Consider the following 19,636-nt stretch of genomic DNA (forward strand, 5'->3'; position numbering starts at 1 on the left):
ATCAAGGGTGAGTATTGTAAAACACATGTGTGATTATTCCATCACAAGACACATGTCATTACACTTGTCCATGTAGTGTTACACAATCTTTGTAAATGTAACACTTGTCATTACCAAAACTAATGGGTGTGTGACTCATTTGTTTTGTAATGCACTATAAATAAGGAGTTGTGTAAGAAGAGTGAAACATATATGTTTTCTTTGATCAAATAAGCTTCCCAATCTCTCTCCCTTTCTCGTGGCTTCTCCTCTCTCCCTCTCTCTCTTTTTGTTAGTTCTTGTTCTCTTTACAAAGTGTTACAAAACATAAAACTTATAAGTGTACTTTTAGTTATAATTCACAACAAACATGTTTTTGTTGAAAATATTTTTTTTTTCTAACAAAAACCACAAATTATAGTTTTTAGTTTCTCTTTGATATTGGAATAAACCAGTCAAAAACTAGTTTCCCTAAATTTAAGAAAATCTATTTTTGAAAATCTTAAATGGTAAAAAAATAGATTTTCAAAGAAGCAAAATCCAAAAACTACCTAAAAACTAGTATACAACATTCAAGGCTAAACTCACAACATCACACTAAGTGGCAGTTACAGTAATTTATCTATAAACTTGGGCTAATCACCCAGGGTATGACAAATGCCAAAATCAGGTCAAGAAGTCAACGTTTGCTTCACCTCTAAGAGTGCAATGGATCATATATATCTTTATCATTATAGTTTGAGAAGCTTTTGATGAAGCTGATGAGGATTTCTCCGCTTTATTCACCTTTACATGTCCTTCTTCACCAAACATTGGTCGGCTTAAAAGCTCTTCAAAAGACCAATGTTCATGTGCACATGCCTCTATATATAACACATCGTCATCCGCACATATACCAACCAAAACTAAAGTTCCCATCTATCTATGGCTATGGCTAGTAGTAGTAGCAGCTCGTCGTTGTTTCCTACCCAACAACAACCGCAACAGCAATTAGGAGGCAATGAGATCGTACCTACGGCTACCAATGCCAATCTAATTGCAGCACCAAACGCTCCAAACCATTACTCCTCCGGCTCCATTGGACCTTTCTTCGCAGTCATCTCTGTTCTCGTCGTTCTTGCGGTTCTCTCCTGCTTCTTGGGTCGCATATGCGCAAGGCGCCGCCATAGTACTGTTTTAGTTGCTGAAGCCAATCCATTGGAGATGATAAAGAGTGGTGGGCTCCTAGGATGGCTGAGACGAAAATGGAGACGATGTTTGGCCGGAGACGTTGAGGCCGGAGCTAAAGTTGCTGATTGTGCTGGTAAAGAAACACCTAAAGATAACGATCAAACTCGCCTAGAAGCACCTCCAGCTTGATCTCGGTGATTGTGAGTGATAAAGCAAAAAGAGTATCAACGTTCTTTGTAGAATGTAATCTAACTATTAGCATCATTGAAATAATTTTCTATTCTTCAAAGTTCGTAATCTCATTACTTCCACTTTCAACATGTTTGAACCTTCACTAGAATCATTTGAATTGAATTCCATTGCTTAAGATCTCACACGGTCAAAAACAAGATTGATAAATTATCCATATGTAGAACAGAAATCCACAAAGCAGCAGCCAAAATTTGATGTCTCTGGTCAGTGGACAAGAACAGAACCAACCATTTGGAGTGTAAAACTTGAGGAGACAGATACTCTAATAGAAACCTTAAGAAAAGGTTATGAAATCTAGAAAACAAGCTCATGGGGCTTCATTCCTTGTTTCAACGAAAACCTTGCTCCAAGGTAAGCCTTCAACTCAGGAACTGCCTCAATGGCTTTGATCAAAGCTGCATCCACGGCTTTCTGGTCATCTTTCTTCCCTTGTGGAATCTCCTTCTTCTCCTGTGGGATCCATAAGGTATATATGGTGGTCAAGAATAGCTTTTTAACTTGGGTAGTGTACAAACAAGATGAACAAAATGTGCATTTGAGATACCTCTTTATCAGCCTCGAAGAACTCTCCTTCTGTCTTCGTCTTTTTCTTCTCAGCAACCTTGCCAAAGTACTTATCATCAAATTTGTCGACGGTGACTCCAGAAATGTCCACCTTCGTTGAAGTGCCAATCACATAGGCTTGATTCACACGTCTCAAAGGAACACCATTGACCTTGAATGGTCCTGAATATCAACAACACAACATGAATGTCAACTCCATACAGAATACACAAAGCACGTTCAGTGAAGTGTGTGTTCCTCATTTTGGATATAGAATGTTGGCAAAATCAAGAGACAACATTAGCATCAAACTCACCAGAGACAAGGAGCAATCCAGAGGCAAGCTGCTTTAGAAAAACAACTCTCTTTCCCTTGAACCTACCAGCAAGAATAATCAACACAGTTCCTGGGGTGATGCTGGACCTGCAGTACAGTCATAAGAAGATGTAATTACAACACAACAGATTCAAGACAATGTAACAGCAAATTACATACAAATGAGACAACAAGAACGAATACACAATTCTTCCAAAAAGTCTCAGTAACTAACGATTTAAACATTACAAAACTAGCCAATGATTCCGGAAGATTCAAGGGATCAAAATGCATACAAAGCACTACTTAAGGAATCAAACGAAATAAACCAACACACATAAAAGACTATTGCATCGAGCTATATATCAGAGACCAAGACAATGGGACAGTGACATCAGCTAAAGTACCTGAGCTTGGTTGGTTTTGGCGTGCGCCTGTTGGCGAGAGGCTTCTTAACGTCTTCAGCTGGATAGAACTTTGGTGGCTTCTCCGCTGGAGCACCAACCTTAGACTTAGCGTCGTGGCGAGGGAAAACGCCTCCATTTTTGGCCTTGATTGCCCACAGACCTCTCTTGTGGTACATCTGAGACCTTGAGTATTTACCAACTCCCCTGATCAGATCAGGGTTCCTGTTGACCTTCGGTGTCCTCTGCTTCGCCGGCATGGTTTCTTACACTCTCTGTAGCAAACCCTCGAAGAGAATCAAGAAGACTTTCCGGCCGAGAAAATGGATGGGGAGGAAGTGTAAGAGGTAGAGGATAGGTCAAATTTTGAAGAGACAGAAACCCTAATTTAATTTAGGGCTAGCTTGGGCTCATGGGCTTTAGAGTAACTTTGGGCTTTTATTTTGGACCTAGACATTATAGAATTTTTATTTTTAAGCATAATAAACCGTTTATATTTGATTAAGAACATTTTGCAAGTGTCGTTGCAATGTCATTACATTGATTCTTCTGTTAACAAAAGAGATAGATAAGAAATATCAAATATGTATAGAGTTGTATGTGGTTCCTCTCTGTGGTCGAGCTTGGAACTAACTCTTAATGAGATCGAGTCTCTGATTTATATAGTTAAGCCTCAGGCAGTTCAATTCTAATTTCTAAGGCGGATGCTCTGGCCAAAGACAAAAATTTCTTATCCCACTTATAAATTTCTCGATTGATAATGTCGTTCATCATGGCTACAACCTTTTTAAATGTGATTGCTGTCCTAAACGGGTTACTCTTGTTAAACCAGTTTTGTTGAACTTTATAAATAAAAAAAAAACATTTCTTGCATTACCCACAACAAAAAAACTCAGCAAATACAAGCATGAGCTCTCTCTCACTCATAGAGTTTGTGACTCTATCAAACCACAATTGGTGACTACAACTTTTGAATAAGGCCGATTAAAACCTCTCTCCGCCACCACGGCTCTCTTATCTCCGATCACTTTAGCCACCCTATTTCACAAAACCACAATCACAACCCTCTCAATCTCAAATAAATAAAACACACAAAAATTCAAATCCAACGGTAAAAAAAAAAAAAATGTGTACCTGAAATAAGGAGAAGAAGTGTTATCCCTAACAGTCTTCACTTCCCTAATCTTCTCCACAACTCCCATCCCTTCCAAAACCTTCCCAATCACCAACACCGAATCCTCCAGCTCCGGCGAATCAACCGCCGTTATAACAAACTCCGTTCCGTTAGGTCCCACCGCCATAACCTCTTCCTCCATCGCAAGCTTCCCATTCCTCGCCACAAGCTTCGTCTTCGGCGGCGGTATCGACGGATCCCTCACAACGATCCCAACGCTCCCCGCCTTATTCTCATTGCATATCTCTCCTCTCCTCCCTCTCTCCCACTCTTCGATCAAGTTCTGCAGAGTCCCAACCGCGGCTGTGGCTCGCTCGGCGTCAACGCCGTACGATCTGATCCCGCCGTGCTGAACGTATCCTGGCATGATCTTCACGAACTCTTTTCTCCGGTAACTTATCCCTGCTTTCCCGCTTACGATGCTGGTGAATCTAGCTGTTCCCGCCGGCACATCGTCTCCGTATAATCCGATTATGATCCTTCCGATTGGTTCTCCGTCGATCGATACGTCGACGAACGCTTTCGTAGTCGGAACCTGGAGAACAAATCGAATTAACCAACCATTGTCGAAGATTGAGAAATTGAAATTTGGAATCAACATTTTTTTTTTCTTACTCTGTTTCCGCAATTTGTGGGATTATTAGGATTACTACTTGTTGTATCTTCAGCTTGAGCTTTGGAGAAATCGAGCAATGGCGTCAGAGTTGTTTGAGTGCTTAGGAGTAGAAGTAACGAGGATTTACTTAGATTCCGGCGCGATAGTTTGCAGTCTCGTTCCAAAGACGACGGAGTAGTTCCTACGGTGATATTGGTTCTCCGGCTGTTATGCGGTGGCTCTGTAGACGACGGTTGAAATTTTGCGGATAGGGACAAAAGTTTCGCATTGCGGAGCATCATCATATTTTGTATAGCTGATGATGATGAATCTGATTGTTAATAATAACGTCATTGGTGGAGAGGTAGTGAACTTGAGATTTCGTGGATAAGGAATTGAAAGTGAGCCTTATATATATATATATCACACAAACGTAACCCACTCGGATTGATCACGCTTCCATCTATTTATTATTCTTTTTAAACGAAGGCCCAAGCCCAAACCCAAACATAGTGTTACATACTCTGGTCAACCAAGTAAGAGACCCAGCTTACCTCACAATGGCGATCACTTGGAAGACATAATAAGGTGTTTTAGTTGTCAAAACTCAAAAGAGTTTGGTAGCTTTGGCATCACTTGCATTGTTGCATCTATCTATTCCTTTTGTAATTTTCTTTTAAAAAAAACAAAACTGAAGTTGTTTTGGTTGTGTTTTATTTTTATTGACAAATAAGCTTTGGTATTTTGCTTACTAGTAGTACTCGTCTACTACTACTACTAACTAATCCCTCACGGAAATTGCCAAAATAATAATTTTTTAATCTAGTCAACTTTTTCGCTTGCATCTGATGGATGGGGTTGTAGGCTTGTCGCCCCCGCAAAGGTTAAACCAAAATAGTATTTACAAAACAAAATATATATATATATATATGATCAGTGGCTTAATTATGTGAGAAAAAAAGAAGAGATAATATATACCAAGTTCGAGCATGTTTTAAGAGAGGAGTCCATCTAGTTTTCTTTTTAATTAAGTCTCCAAGGAACCAATCAGGTCGTGGATGGAATCGTAAAAAACATGTTAATTTGTTTATTACCGGTATGTTGATACTATCGTAACTTCTATCTCGGAATAGTTCTTGCCTTCTGTAGTGACACTTTGGGCTGCAAGTCTGTATTGTATAATGAATGATAATGAAGAATAGTACCGTATTTCAGAGTTGCACTGCCAAAAGATGCTCTTTAACTAAATAAATATCTTCAATTCAGTAAGCAAATAGTGAGTTCTTAGTCTAACAATGGAAAATTATAAAGTAGAAAATTTCTACCAATTCCTTTCTTTCTTTTTTCTGTCAAAGTTATACTAATTCTTTTATTTCCATTTTTGTGGGTATTTGATTCAGATAAATGATGTCTAGGTCCAGTGTTTGAGCGACCAAATTGTAGGTTTATTTTTATTTATTTCATCAAATGCAAACGACCGTATTGTTGATGAGTTTATCACTTTCCTCGAATTTTCAGTTTTCGTAGTCGATGCCACCAAGTGTGTTTGAAAACCGCTTTGTATTTCTTACTGTTATTTTATTTGGTTTTGTCGTGAACTGCATTATAGTGTTTATTTTGCTTGTCTTCTTCGTTAGAATAGTCTCGCGCGCACTCCATCTTTTACAGTTGATTTTTATTCCGACAATAACACGTTACACGCACTCTTGTTCGCTTGGGATATTATATTTTTTGTTAGATTTTCTTATTGTAAATCTCGAGGTCAGTTTTTTTTAATGTTTTTCACGCCTCGTGAGATATGACTTTTGACAAATTTTAACCGTGATTATTAAACCATACTCGGATGACTGAATCCTTTATTTGTCCGGAAGATTGTCTAAAGAGTGATGACATATGAGGAACATTCAACGCAAAGAAAAATATGAAAGTAAAGTATAAAGTATTGTACATTCACTTCACAGTGTTCATCATCCAGTACACTACTAGCTTTTGTCAATCACGTATATATGACCTCTAAATTATGACGTTAACGTCAGATATTTATCGATCTCTTTTTGACAATAGATATTTAGGATATTTATGGACCATTTTGTCACTTAAACCAGATTTTTTTTATATTGTTTTAAACTTTCTATGCAAAAATTAAATGTATTTAATATTTTTGGGTTACTATATTTTATAGTGTGTTTTCTTATTAGCTAAACTAGTTGTAATTAGTAATGGTTTTATGTATAAGAAGTACATTAAATGGTATATTATCTGTGATTTTTTAATTTGCAAAAATCTTAAGCTACAAAGAAATTGAAATAAAAGGAGTATTGAATAAATTTAGGTCAATTAGTCTTGTTGAGAATAGTACTACGGAATACTACTAAATTTTAAAACCAAGATAGAGGCAAGAATTGTCCATCTGATTTAATGCTAGTGATTAAATTTGTCTGTTCAAATTTCTGGATATTATAATTATAAATGGTGTTTTAAGTTAGAAAGGACCAAAAAAAAATGGCAAACAAAGAAATTTAAAGATACGTAAAGAAACATCCATCTCAATTCTTTGTTCCACTTAATAATCCACGTGTCGATCACTTTCAACAACGCCGTCGGCTGCACACGAGCCACGCACGCGGCCCGCTTAATCGTTACTATAAAAACTGTCCATCCCCAAGTGAGAAAACATACAAAAAGCTCTCTTATCTCTGTTTTGTTCGTCTTCATCTCAATTCTCAAACACACAAAATATAAGAAACTGTTAAAGAGCAAAAACACACAGCAATTAAGCGTGTTTGTATAATACATCCACAAGCACAAAACAATAAATTCTCCTGCTCTCTTTTTCCTCCCAGGCGACTCTAGCTTCTATTATCACATTCAAGAATCAAGAATCAAGAATCAAGAATGGTACGGACTCCCTGTTGTAGAGCAGTAGGGTTGAAGAAAGGAGTATGGACTCAAGAAGAAGACCAAAAGCTCATCGCCCATGTTCAACGACACGGTGAAGGAGGATGGAGAACCCTTCCTGATAAAGCTGGTATGTAACCCATTTGGCTATTTCCAGGATCAGCTTATCTTTGCATTACTATACTGTTTTAATATTAATAATTAATGTTTTCATCATTATAAATAACATTATAGGACTCAAAAGATGTGGCAAAAGCTGCAGACTGAGATGGGCGAATTACCTAAGACCTGACATTAAGCGTGGAGATTTTAGCCAAGATGAGGAAGATTCCATGATCAGCCTCCATGCAATACATNAAAAAAAAAAAAAAAAAAAAAAAAAAAAAAAAAAAAAAAAAAAAAAAAAAAAAAAAAAAAAACTCTAGTTACTATCGGCATTTTTAGGGACAACAATATAGGGTCAAATATTTCAAACCAATATATATGTATTTCAGTGTTTGTAAACTTCGTATTTATGGTTCGATACAATCTTTTCTATATCCTAGTTTCATTTGCTCAAACAGATGAACAAAATAAACAATCTTTTTTCGTAACTATAATATTTGATTGAAAAATAATTTAACTAAAAAATATAAGGTAGAATAATAATAATAACAATCGTCCCTTGATGATCCTATCAAAATGTGTGAGATGCGATAACGACGATTTGCGTATACACATATTTGCTAATAAAGAATATGTTTTACTGACCAGATGGTCGGCCATAGCTCGTAGGTTACCAGGAAGAACAGACAATGAGATCAAGAACCATTGGAACACTCACATCAAGAAACGTCTGGTCAAGAAAGGTATCGATCCGTTGACCCACAAACCCCTTCTCGATGGTGCCGATAAATCATCTGACCATCCCGAGACGCCACAGGAGAAAAGCAGCGTTCATCAGGAAGAAGATGATCGTAAGTCAAAAGACAACAAGTCATCATCAAGATCATCAGCTCGGTTCTTAAACAGAGTAGCTAACAGATTTGGTCAGAGAATCAACCAGAGTGTTCTGTCTGACATTATCGGAAGTGGTAGCTTACCTACTAGTCACACTACTCCTACTATAAGTGCTTCCGAATGTGAAAGGTCAACGAGTTCTTCGTCCACACCAACCTCTTCGAATATCCTCACTGACCAAAGCATAAATGTTGATGCAACATCTTTGTCCTCTTCCACGTACTCTGACTCCTCCGATATCTTCTTGTATGACGATATCTTCAGTGACATTGAAGATATGACGATATTTTCATCAAGATTTTCGAGTAATGTTGTATCTCACGATGGTGAAGAGTTCTTGATGTTGGATGGGTCTTGTTTGGAGAACACATCGCTCATGAGGGAACTTACAATGATTGTTCAAGATAATAAAATGGAGACGACGTCGGTCTACTGATAGCCACGTTCAATGAAGTTGATGACTCCTTAAGGGATACACAACTATTTTTGGATGAGCAAAGAAAATGTCGAGAAATTAGTTTCATATATGATGATGATGATGAAAATTTTGGCAAGTAAATCAATTAGAGATTTAGAGTTTGATTTGCTTTGTTTTCTTAGATTCAATTCAACCTTTGCTTTGTATAATATAAAATTTGGTTGAACACAATAACTTAGGTAGGATTTGCTTACTTGCACGGTACCATTGTTCGTTTTCGGGGGCTATGCTAAACCTATCCGTGCAAAGAGAAAAATAAAAGCCTATCCTTGCATGCTGTGAGAAAGTGAAACGCAACGTTAAATAACTACGTTGAACTATTGAATGCAAATGGAATGTGGTACTTAATTATCCTCCATGAGGTTGATGTTATGATTTCACATTATATATAAATATATAACATACAGGAAAAGTTTTTCCGAACTGATTGGTTTAATTTGATCAATTAGTTTTTTGTTTGATCATGTATTCAGTACAATACTACGTACTTTTCTTAGGGGGTATCATACTGTAATGCGTGCTTAGCTTAAGCAATCTCCTATATATCTTTGTTTCTGTTCTTACCAATGATCGTTTGTTATGCCCCCAAACAACTATTTATGGTACATATATAGGTTATTATACATCTCTCAAATCTTTTGTATAAATTTTTAAGACTGTTAGAAGAAAATCTTTCATTAGATATATAGATCTGATAATCGAAAACGAACTTGTTTCTAAGAGATACAGTCTATGTTCTACTGAACTATCATACATGTAAATAACCGAAAGAGTTCGGATTTAAGAAGAAAATAACATGTTGCTTGTTGCACATGTGGGTGAAGATTGAAGCTGATCACAAATTGTTGAAGAAAAGTCGAAGCAGTCTATGGCAATAGTCAGTGGACACGTGTGTGTGTGAGTGTGTCTCTCTTGACTTTTCACTTATCCATGCCGTAATTTTGTTCTTTTCTGTGAAAAATCATGACGCAACGTAATTTTAAAATTTTCCATCTTAAGATATGTAAAATAATGGACTCAACGTTTGTATAATTAATTATTTCATAAAATAACTTTCAACATTGGCTTCTTTCCACTTGACATGTCACATTTTATGGGCTTATAAAAAGCTAATTAATAAAAACATACAGAAAAAAAAAATACTAATTTTACATATACGCTTTCCTAAAGTTGTGATTGATTCCATTCCTCGTTCAAACTCGAGTTCAAACAGTAATCAATCATAATGAAATATTATAAACTAATAAGTGTATACATAATAAAATAAGTGTATACATAATAAACAAAGTGATTTTGCTTTTTGAAAGTGAAATCACCATCAAATGTTCTATGCTACTCTGAACCTTCCTCAACATAATGAGTCTACTTCTTCATTGTATCTTTTTGTCGCAGTTGATTATTTACCAGCCAACAAAGTTGTCTACTCAAACTCACAAGAGCCGGTAAAGTAGAGATTTCAATATGGACTGTAAGCAGCTTTGTTCATATACTGATATCGTTTAATTATTCCGCTTTATTAAAATAGTTAATTATGCGCACAAGTTTAACGAAACTGAGTAACTGACTAACCGAAAACTCTATATGATACAAAATGGATTTGTCTATATGGTGGACCTAACGTGTTGCAAGCAAATCAATTTGTATAATAGCATAATATATGTTATGGTCTCACCAAGCCACACGCCTCATGTCTTGGGCTTATGTTTTGTGATATAAACACCAATAATAGGATGAAACCATTGCTAAATCATGCAATAGATAAGTATGAACCTTGTGGGACAGGTATTTAAACATGAGAAACTGTTATTTGCAAGATTACATCACAGCTTATGACACTTAAATAGATTAAGTTGATAAGAAAGTAAATATCACATATACTTTAAGCAGGCTGTTAATTATATACTCTTTTGAGTGTTTTTTTTTTCTTCTACTTTAAGCATGTGCGCACCAAACCAACAACCTGCAATCACATAATAACACGTGGGTAAAAAATAGCTTTCATTACTAAAGCCAATCTGATCTTTGGTCCAAACACAGACCATCATCACTCTTATCTCACACAGAAGACAGAACTCAGCAACAAGGTTTTTGAAATCATCTTTCTGTATCCCCGATGGAATCAGAAACCCTAACCGCCGTGGCGACCGTACCGAACCATGAAGAGACCAAGATAGAATCAACAGAGTTCGAGAAGAATCAGCAACGGTACCAAGACCTAATCTCCACGTTTCCTCACGAGAAAGGCTGGAGAGTGAAAGAGCCCCTCATCGAGTATGGTGGTTACTGGTGGCTACAGCCTCTCCTAGAAGGTTGTATACACGCTCAAGAGTTCTTTCAAGCGCGACCAGGTGACTTCCTCATCTGTAGCTACCCAAAGACAGGTACCACTTGGCTCAAAGCCTTGACTTTCGCCATCGCCAACCGATCCCGCTTCGACGATTCCTCCAACCCTCTCCTGAAACGTAACCCTCACGAGTTTGTTCCTTACATTGAGATCGACTTCCCTTTCTTCCCTGACGTAGATGTTCTCAAAGACAAAGGCAACACTCTGTTTTCAACTCATGTCCCATACGAGTTGTTACCTGAGTCGGTTGTGAAATCGGGTTGTAAGATGGTTTACATCTGGAGAGAGCCAAAGGACACTTTCATCTCCATGTGGACTTTCATTCACAAGGACAGGACAGATCTTGGACCTGTCAGCAATCTTGAGGAGTCTTTTGATATGTACTGTCGTGGTCTGTGTGCGTACGGTCCTTACCTTGATCATGTCCTGGCGTATTGGAAAGCTTACCAACAACATCCAGATCGGATTTTGTTCCTCAACTACGAGACTATGAGAGCTGATCCTTTGCCTTACGTGAAGAGTCTGGCTGAGTTTATGGGTTATGGATTCACTGCTGAGGAAGAGGAGAATGGTGTTGTTGAGAAAGTTGTGAGTCTTTGCAGCTTCGAGACATTGAAGAATCTTGAAGCTAACAAAGGAGAGAAAGACAGAGAGGATCGTCCTGGCGTTTATGCGAATAGCGCGTATTTCAGGAAAGGAAAGGTGGGAGATTGGACTAATTATCTGACTCCAGAGATGGCAGCTCGTATCGATGGCATAATGGAAGCGAAATTTAAGGGCACCGGTTTGCTTGAACATGGTAAATAAGGGGTTCTTGTTCCGAACAATGACTGATCTTTTACATGCTTTGTTCACAGCAGAAGTTTGCTTTTGAGTCTATAATCTAATAAGTTATGTATTGAGAGAATAAACGTTGTTCTGCTTTTATCAAATTGTACTGTTTCTAGAAAAATAATTGGCTTTGTAGTACCATTATTTATCATCATTCTAGAGTCAGCTGTTATCTTACAATCTATATTTCTTCATGATCATAGAACTCAGCATTTAGGATCATATATTGAAGGATTTTTCTCTTGTTATTTAAAAGATGATACAAACAACAATGAGAACACATAACCAAACAGAGCAAAACAGAGCATCCTCTGTTCCCTTGCACCATATAACAAAAGGACTAGAAGGAAATCAAAGGTAACACAGTCAGTCATCATGTTGAAGCAAGCCAGTATATTTGAACTTCTCCTCAACCAAACCATCGATACGAGCAGCCATCTCCGGAGTAAGATAGTTCGCCCAATCTCCAACCTTTCCTTTCCTAAAATACGCGCTATTCGCATAAACAGCAGGACGATCCTCTCTTTCTTTATCTCCTTTGTTAGCTTCAAGATTCTTCAACGTCTCAAAGCTACAAAGTTTCACCACTATCTCAGCAACACCTTTCTCCTCTTCCTCAGCAGTGAATCCATAACCCATAAACTCAGCCAACCTCTTTACAAACGGCAGAGGGTTAGCTCTCATGGTCTCGTACCTAAGGAACAAAATCCTCTCTGGATTCTCTTGGTAAGCTTTCCAATAACCTAAAACATGGTCCAGATAAGGACCGTACACAGATAAACCTTTACAAAACATATCAAAGCTCTCCTCAAGACTCGCTAATTGACCTTCTTGAGACTTCTCCTTGTGTAAGAATGTCCACATGGAGATGAAAGTGTCTTTTGGGTCTCTCCATATGTAAACCATTTTACAACCCGAGTTCACAATGGAGTCGGGTAACGACCCGTTTGGGATATGAGTTGAGAAAAGCGGGTTCTTTCTGTCCTGAAGAACATCAACGGTTGGGTAAAACGCGAAGTCGATCTCAACGTAAGGCACGAACTCGTGAGGGTTACGTTTGAGAAGCGGGTTCGTAGCGTCGTCGAAACGAGAGCGGTTCACGATTGCGTAAGTTAAGGCTTTGAGCCAAGTCGTACCGGTTTTTGGGTAGCTACAGACGAGGAAATCAGTGGGTCGTTCTTCGAAATGGTCTTTAGCGTGAAAAAGACCTTCGAGGAGACATTCTTGCCACCAGTGTCCACCATATTGTGTTAAGATCTCATCGGGTCTCCAGCCTTTGCTCTTTGGAAGTGTAGCGATGAGAGCTTGGTACTTCTTCTGTGTTTTTTCGAACTCTGTGAGTTCAGCTTGGGATCCGTTCTGGGTCGTCTTTGATTCCATAGCGGATGAGCTGGAGTTATAGAACTAGAGAGAGGATAATTTGGGAACCTTTGTTAAGTGTTGTAGAAGATGTACTGAGATTCTTGCGAGATGAGAAAAAGGGTTTTATAATAGAAGGGAAGATTTAGGTAGGTGATGATGACGGCTCGATACGGGTCAACATCAGTTGAATTAAAATTATGGGATTTAGTTGTTTATTAAAAAGTATAAAATTCTGTTGCAAGGTATTATAGTGAAAACTTTATATAACACTATGTATTCATTAAAGTAGATTGTATAAATACTTTTGCAAGGAGAGAAAAATTGGTTGTTGTTGGTACTAAAAAGGTCACGTTTTAGAAATGGAAGTTAGCAGGTACAGAGGCTTAGGTTGGTCCGGCTCCGGAGCAGGTGGAGAGGTTTGTTGGTCTAATTCCCTATCCATTAATACTAAATGTATAACTCTTAATTATTTTTTATTTTTATTTTTTTTTGTAGTATTTTTGAGAAAAAGAATCTTTTATGGTATTTTAGAAAAAATCTTAAAACTGTGGTATTTTGAGGATTTTCTCTTTAGTTTTTTGGGACTATTTAAATTTACCTTTAGTTTTCATTTTATGTTTTCTTCTAATTTTCAAGATAGGATTAAAAAAATTTGAGAAAATAATAACTTAATGAATTTTTGATTAATTTATAATAATGTTAGTATAATTTTATTTAAAATTAGTTAGGCATGTAATAAAATAATTATGCACGAGATTACAATTATGGAACAAATTTATATAAGAGATAATGTTAGTTTTTCATTTTTCTTGGCTAATTATGTTTTATTAATGATTAATTATTTTTAATACTAAGTAAGTTATTAATTCTATATAATGCACATATTATTTTGTTATGAAAGTACATATTGAAAATGAGTGCATAGTATACTGATTTTATATGATATAAAAAAAAGTTAATTGTATAGTAAGAGAGAATGTAAATTTTTCTGTTTTACTATACCATGTAAAATCAGCTTAATTTCAACAATTTATTATCAGTCTTCGACACATCTCAATTATTACTGATGATAATTGGTTAAAATTAAACCGATTTTTATATAATATTAGTATGATTGACATCAGAGTCAAAGTATGACGTTGAGGGTGACATTCTTTACGAAAAATCAAACTTCTCTGATCTAAATAATTCAGATGACGTGATACAAGAAAAATTGTAAATCGAAAAAGATTCGTGGCGGTAATAGCATTAATTATATATATATATATATATATTTTATTCATTCAAATAATTTTATATTTATTTAATAGTAATTTATTTTGTGTAACACATTTGTTTATCAAGTGTGAATTTTTAAGAAGAAAAATATTTGTCCAAATTTTTAATATCTTACTTGCTTACTTCAGATCTATATTGGATCTGAAAATACTTACAACATATAATGATTTCAAATTCCACATCAAAGATTTCAACTTTTTGTTTCATATGAGTTTTGATTTTTTTGGTTAGTCCGATTAGGAATCTTTCGTTTAGTATAAATTTTAGCATTATTGAACATATAAAATGATTGAATAGAAGTTACACATCTAGTGATAATAAAAATAAAAAAGGTTTGTCAGTATCTTAGTGCACTTCAAAACTAAAGCAATGCAACAATTTTTGTTAAAAAAAAGCTATTAATTCACTTGATTACAAATTTACAACTCAGAACGAGTGGCGGTTAAAAGTCATTATCATTATTAAACCACCATCATAAGCACAACATTTCTTACTCATTCATCTCTTCATTTGTTTGGTTGATTATGTACATATTGTACCCCAATTGGTTTGTATTAATTAGGTGCATAGGGAAAAAATAATATGGAAAAGTAATTATGAATTTTTTTTTCAACTAAACATTAATAAAAAAATAATTTTTTTTTAGAAATTAACGATTTGGAACGCCGAACAAGACAATATGCTTTCAAATTTGACGAGCGTAGGATCTTAAGAATGGGAAGGAAACTCAGAGCAAATTGAATTCATCTAGCATGTTAGAAAAATGTTGGTCAATCTTTAAAGATTTGCACCATCGCGTCTAGCTAGCTCTGCACAATCCAACTCGAAATTTTGACAAATAACTCCATCATAAAATATATTCTTCAGGGCTTATATCATATCTCAAAAAATAAAATTCAAACTAAGAAAAATACTTGGATATATCAAGAAGTTTCACTATTAGTCTATTATATATATATTGCCGTACGTGAATTTCCGAGCAGGTTATCTTGCTCACTATGTTTGGGATAAAACTGCAATATAGAAAGATATAGAATATTGGGAATTTCTAGATTCTCATGAAAGAAAATGGGTAGAAGGGGGTTTTGGTTGTCTATCTCGTTGCAAGAATTATTAAAACAAGTAATTGAGTTTGAAGGTAACTAATTAATTATGTGGATATATTATTTTTCCTTCATTGTTCTTGTTTTTATCGGTTTAATCGAAACTAATCCGCTATTTTGATCGATTACATAAATGAAGTTTTTTTCATTTTGTTTATCTTTCAGGTGTGACGTCTTTTTACGAAATCTCTATATAAAGTCTTTTAATCTTTCATTGTGCAACATTGATTGCTTGACTTAGTTGAGATGATGGATTGAACTAGATTGTGCTTGAAATGATATGTGAGAGAAAACTGTGTCTAATAATTTTGTTTAACCCAAAAAAATTACATCATATTGCCATCTTTTTCTCTTTGGTGGGAGTAAGCTTTTGATTATATATATGTCTGACCCCATGCGCGCATATACGGTTACTTGAAGGCTTGAAGCTATCAACAAATTTATTTATATTGGTCATTTGTTATTGGAACAAAAAAAAAAAAAACTAAATGTCTACCAAGTTATCAGTCTTTAAAATTATAAAACTATCATAGAATAACTAGTATATACAAAATACAATACATTCGTGTTTTAATGAAATAAAAGGGTCACGATCTCAATTGAAGAAAAAACATGTCACTTTATACTGGTACTAGAATAGTACTCGCGCTACGTCGCGGGAGAATTTTTGTGGTTTTTTTTTCAAATTTAAATTTTTTTGTGTCTTTTTTGTTTTAATTTTTTTTACTTGTTCTTTTGTGTTTTTTTTTGTATATTTGTGTTGGATTTTGTATAGTGTTATAGTTGTTTTAATTGTTTACGATGTATTGGAGTTTGTTTATTTTGTTATGTTGTTATTTTTACTTTATGTTGGTTGTTGGTTTGTTTATGTATTGATATATTCTATTGTTTATATTTAATTTTACTCTAGCATTGATTAGTTGGTTTATTTAAAAAGTATTCGAACATAATAGAAATAAAAAGTCCATTGTGTGTCGGTCCAATTTAGGAGGCCTTTTTTATTTTGTTTAACCGTGATGTTTATTTATGGTTCAATTCCCTATCACGCCTACAATTCCTGAACTAACGCATATCAGACCAGTTAAAGTACAACTTCAAGTACTCGATAACTAACATTGCTTTGTGAAACGCCAACACGGAGTAGTCCAAGCTCAATGATAAACCTTGTGCCGTGGGCTTCAGAGTATGACGATACCCTCTTGTAGCTGCAATCCCGAAGTGAAAGTCTTCATCAGGCTCAGTCTCACAAGTAAAAAAGCTTTTACCAACAGTGATCATACACTTCGAAGGATGCTCTTTCATCACAACATCCATCCCTTGCAATACATCACGCGGATTCAAAGACGTACTCCCTGTCATGTACTCTTTCAAGTCACGTAGCTTCAGCTTATTCACCTGCTTCATGGTAAATGTATAGCTACTACCTCTCATCTCTTCAGTTCTCGGGAACTCCGCCTTGAATGATCACGTAGGCAGTTCAGCCGCGCTGAAAATGTTCTGACCATCATAAGTAGTCATAGCAAAGGGAAACTCTTAGGGATTTTCGGTGAACACCTTGTCCCTGACTATAGCTAGTTCAAACCTTGATATCTTCTTAGTAGGATTATCTCCTTTGATTTCAACATCATAATGTCTTATGACACTATCCGGATTGAAGTTGACTCTAAAATGATTGACAAATAGATCAACACGCCGCACAACCACAACACCGCCTCTATCAGGTCGCTTCATAGGTTCTTTCCTATCAGTAGTAGACGCAACTTGTACAGTTGGTCTTGGATTCATTACTTCAGCAACTGTCAAATTAATATACAAACAACTCTTAGCTTAAACAAAAAAATCACATAAATATGTCTGATGATTCATAATTAAGTTGCAATCATTTATTATAATTGTTTTATGAAATTTTCCCCAATCTCAATTCCCAAAATTGAAGCTATGAATAAATTGAGAACATACCAGAAACGGGTTCAGAAACCACGACGGAGGTGGACGGAGAAGCCGAAGCTGGAGAAACCTGTGGCTTACGACACAAAGCTCCCCTACCGGCGCCTCCAGCATGACTTACTTGTGTCACTTGAGCCTGCGGCGGCTAAGGAGCCGCCTGTGGTCGAGGTTGCTGAAACTGAGTCCCAAGACCACTGTGACCAGACGGAGGTCCCCATTGACCCTGGCATCTGAAATCCTGTTTCTCACCATGACCTTGACCACGATTTCTGCCGTCTTGCTCTATGCCGCGACCACGACCACGATCTCCGCCACCATAACCGCGACCACGGTCTCCTCCTCCTCCGCCGTAACCACGACCTCCACCACCACCATCGCCACGACCTCTGCCGTCTCTGCCACGACCATCACCACGATCACCTCGGTAACCACCACGCTCCAATGGATTAGGATTTGATTGGATCGTAACGAGAAGACACTTTAGTGAAATAAAATAATTTGATTAAATGCATTGAAGAAGATTGGTATCACGGCGACGAAAAAAATAAATCTACCAATTGATTAAACAAAACTCTTTTGATTTGTTTTGTCCACATAAGGAAAAAAAAAAGCTGATCTGTATTAATTATTTTAATTTGATAGGTTGTTGATTTTTTATGAAGTGTCAACACCAGGTTTAATACTGAGACTGATGTGTCAGAAAAGGAAAGCAACACGTTGCACTTTTATTGTATCGATTCTTGATTAACTAACATATTTCAGAAATGGAATTTTCTTAATTTGACTTTTATATAATAAGATCCGGTACAAGTTTTAACTTTCATGACTAATTATTTCGATGTGGTGACAACAAAAGAAAGTCACTAATTAAAGACATCTCACATGGGAAATCACACAAACCCAGAGAGAGAAAGAAAGTTGCATAATTTTTTGATAGTCTATGAAACCCTATTTAGACCCTAGGGAATGCCTTGCACACGAGAGTATTCTTCATCTCCAAAGAGAGCTTCAAAGTCTCGCTCAAATCCACTTCCCCATATGAGACCCACTTAAATCTTCCTAGCAGCTGAGCTAGCCATAGCTCCACGGTGGCTAAACCCATCGACTTGCCGGGACAGACCCTACGTCCAGCACCGAAGGGCGCAAGCCGCAGATCTGACCCCATGATGGGGAAGTTATCACTTTCTTTCACACCAAGAAACCTCTCTGGTTTATACTCATGAGCTTTCGGCCAGACCTTTTCATCGTGGGTTATAGCCCACATGTTGACCATTGCCGTGGTTCCAGCGGGAATAAAGTGGGCCCCGATCTGAGTGTCGTGGATGGATAGACGAGCCCATGAGAGGAGAGGACCTGGTGGGTGCATCCTTAGGGTTTCCTTGACAATGGCACGAAGGTATGGAAGCTTGGACAGGTCTGAGTCTGAGACTTGACGTCCCGAGTCACCTATGATAGCATCTATCTCGGCCTGCGCCTTGGCTTGAATGTCAGGGTGAAGAACCATCCTCGCAAGGATCCATTCCAATAGAATCGCTACCGTGTCTGTTCCTCTAAAAATCATTTCCTATACCAAAAAACAAAGTTAACGTTTAGATTATGTTAATTACTCCTTAACGAAAGATGTATATGTATATACGTACTCGTAGTCATACCCAAAGAACGGCGATCATATCGGAGTCAGAAAGTTTGCTGTTGCCGTGCATGCCAAGTAAGACATCCACAAAGTCATCATCATAAGTGCTCTCTTCTTGATTATCACGAAGAGACCTCTTTGATTTGTGTTCGTTGATTATCTTACCAACGAAAACATTCACTTTACAGACCAAACTACGGCATCTTCTCCTCACGCCTTGTAAATCCAACCATCTCATTCCAGGGAAATGATCACTCCAGTTGAAGATTCCGAGAAGCTCATAGCCTTCGGACACCAAATGCTCCAACTCATTGCTCTCTTTGGAGTAGAC

General features: G+C 36.8%; 7 protein-coding genes across 7 annotated transcripts; 3 read left to right on the top strand and 4 right to left on the bottom strand.

Annotated features, from left to right (window-relative positions):
* LOC104702113 lies at window positions 861–1,508 on the top strand. Its single transcript, XM_010417937.2, has one exon. The coding sequence runs from the start codon at window positions 904–906 to the stop codon at window positions 1,336–1,338; it is 435 nt and encodes a 144-aa protein (XP_010416239.1). The 5' UTR covers window positions 861–903; the 3' UTR covers window positions 1,339–1,508.
* Window positions 1,490–3,026, bottom strand: LOC104702114 (60S ribosomal protein L6-3-like). The gene is made up of 4 exons (XM_010417938.2): window positions 2,667–3,026; window positions 2,261–2,367; window positions 1,946–2,127; window positions 1,490–1,851 (listed from the first exon to the last, which is right to left on the bottom strand). Exons 1-4 carry the CDS (start codon window positions 2,921–2,923, stop codon window positions 1,696–1,698), a joined length of 702 nt encoding a protein of 233 aa, XP_010416240.1. The 5' UTR covers window positions 2,924–3,026; the 3' UTR covers window positions 1,490–1,695.
* Window positions 3,484–4,811, bottom strand: LOC104702115 (peptidyl-prolyl cis-trans isomerase CYP26-2, chloroplastic-like). The gene is made up of 3 exons (XM_010417939.2): window positions 4,453–4,811; window positions 3,798–4,372; window positions 3,484–3,701 (listed from the first exon to the last, which is right to left on the bottom strand). The coding sequence occupies exons 1-3, from the start codon at window positions 4,735–4,737 to the stop codon at window positions 3,587–3,589; spliced, it is 975 nt and encodes a 324-aa protein (XP_010416241.1). The 5' UTR covers window positions 4,738–4,811; the 3' UTR covers window positions 3,484–3,586.
* LOC104702116 (transcription factor MYB122-like) lies at window positions 7,826–8,914 on the top strand. Its single transcript, XM_010417940.2, has one exon. It carries the CDS (start codon window positions 7,998–8,000, stop codon window positions 8,763–8,765), a length of 768 nt encoding a protein of 255 aa, XP_010416242.1. The 5' UTR covers window positions 7,826–7,997; the 3' UTR covers window positions 8,766–8,914.
* On the top strand, window positions 10,821–11,950 carry LOC104702118 (cytosolic sulfotransferase 18; the record flags this gene model as incomplete). The annotated part of the gene is given in 1 exon segment (XM_010417941.2): window positions 10,821–11,950. A coding segment is annotated over 1 exon segment (1,030 nt), but the record flags the coding sequence as incomplete, so codon positions are not given.
* Window positions 12,202–13,569, bottom strand: LOC104704865 (cytosolic sulfotransferase 16-like). Its single transcript, XM_010420883.2, has one exon. The coding sequence runs from the start codon at window positions 13,360–13,362 to the stop codon at window positions 12,349–12,351; it is 1,014 nt and encodes a 337-aa protein (XP_010419185.1). The 5' UTR covers window positions 13,363–13,569; the 3' UTR covers window positions 12,202–12,348.
* LOC104704866 (cytochrome P450 78A5-like) lies at window positions 18,402–19,620 on the bottom strand. The gene is made up of 2 exons (XM_010420884.2): window positions 19,325–19,620; window positions 18,402–19,236 (listed from the first exon to the last, which is right to left on the bottom strand). The coding sequence occupies exons 1-2, from the start codon at window positions 19,541–19,543 to the stop codon at window positions 18,625–18,627; spliced, it is 831 nt and encodes a 276-aa protein (XP_010419186.2). The 5' UTR covers window positions 19,544–19,620; the 3' UTR covers window positions 18,402–18,624.

This window comes from Camelina sativa, chromosome 7 (assembly GCF_000633955.1).
Source record: "Camelina sativa cultivar DH55 chromosome 7, Cs, whole genome shotgun sequence".
In the NCBI taxonomy this organism is placed as follows: Eukaryota; Viridiplantae; Streptophyta; class Magnoliopsida; order Brassicales; family Brassicaceae; genus Camelina; species Camelina sativa.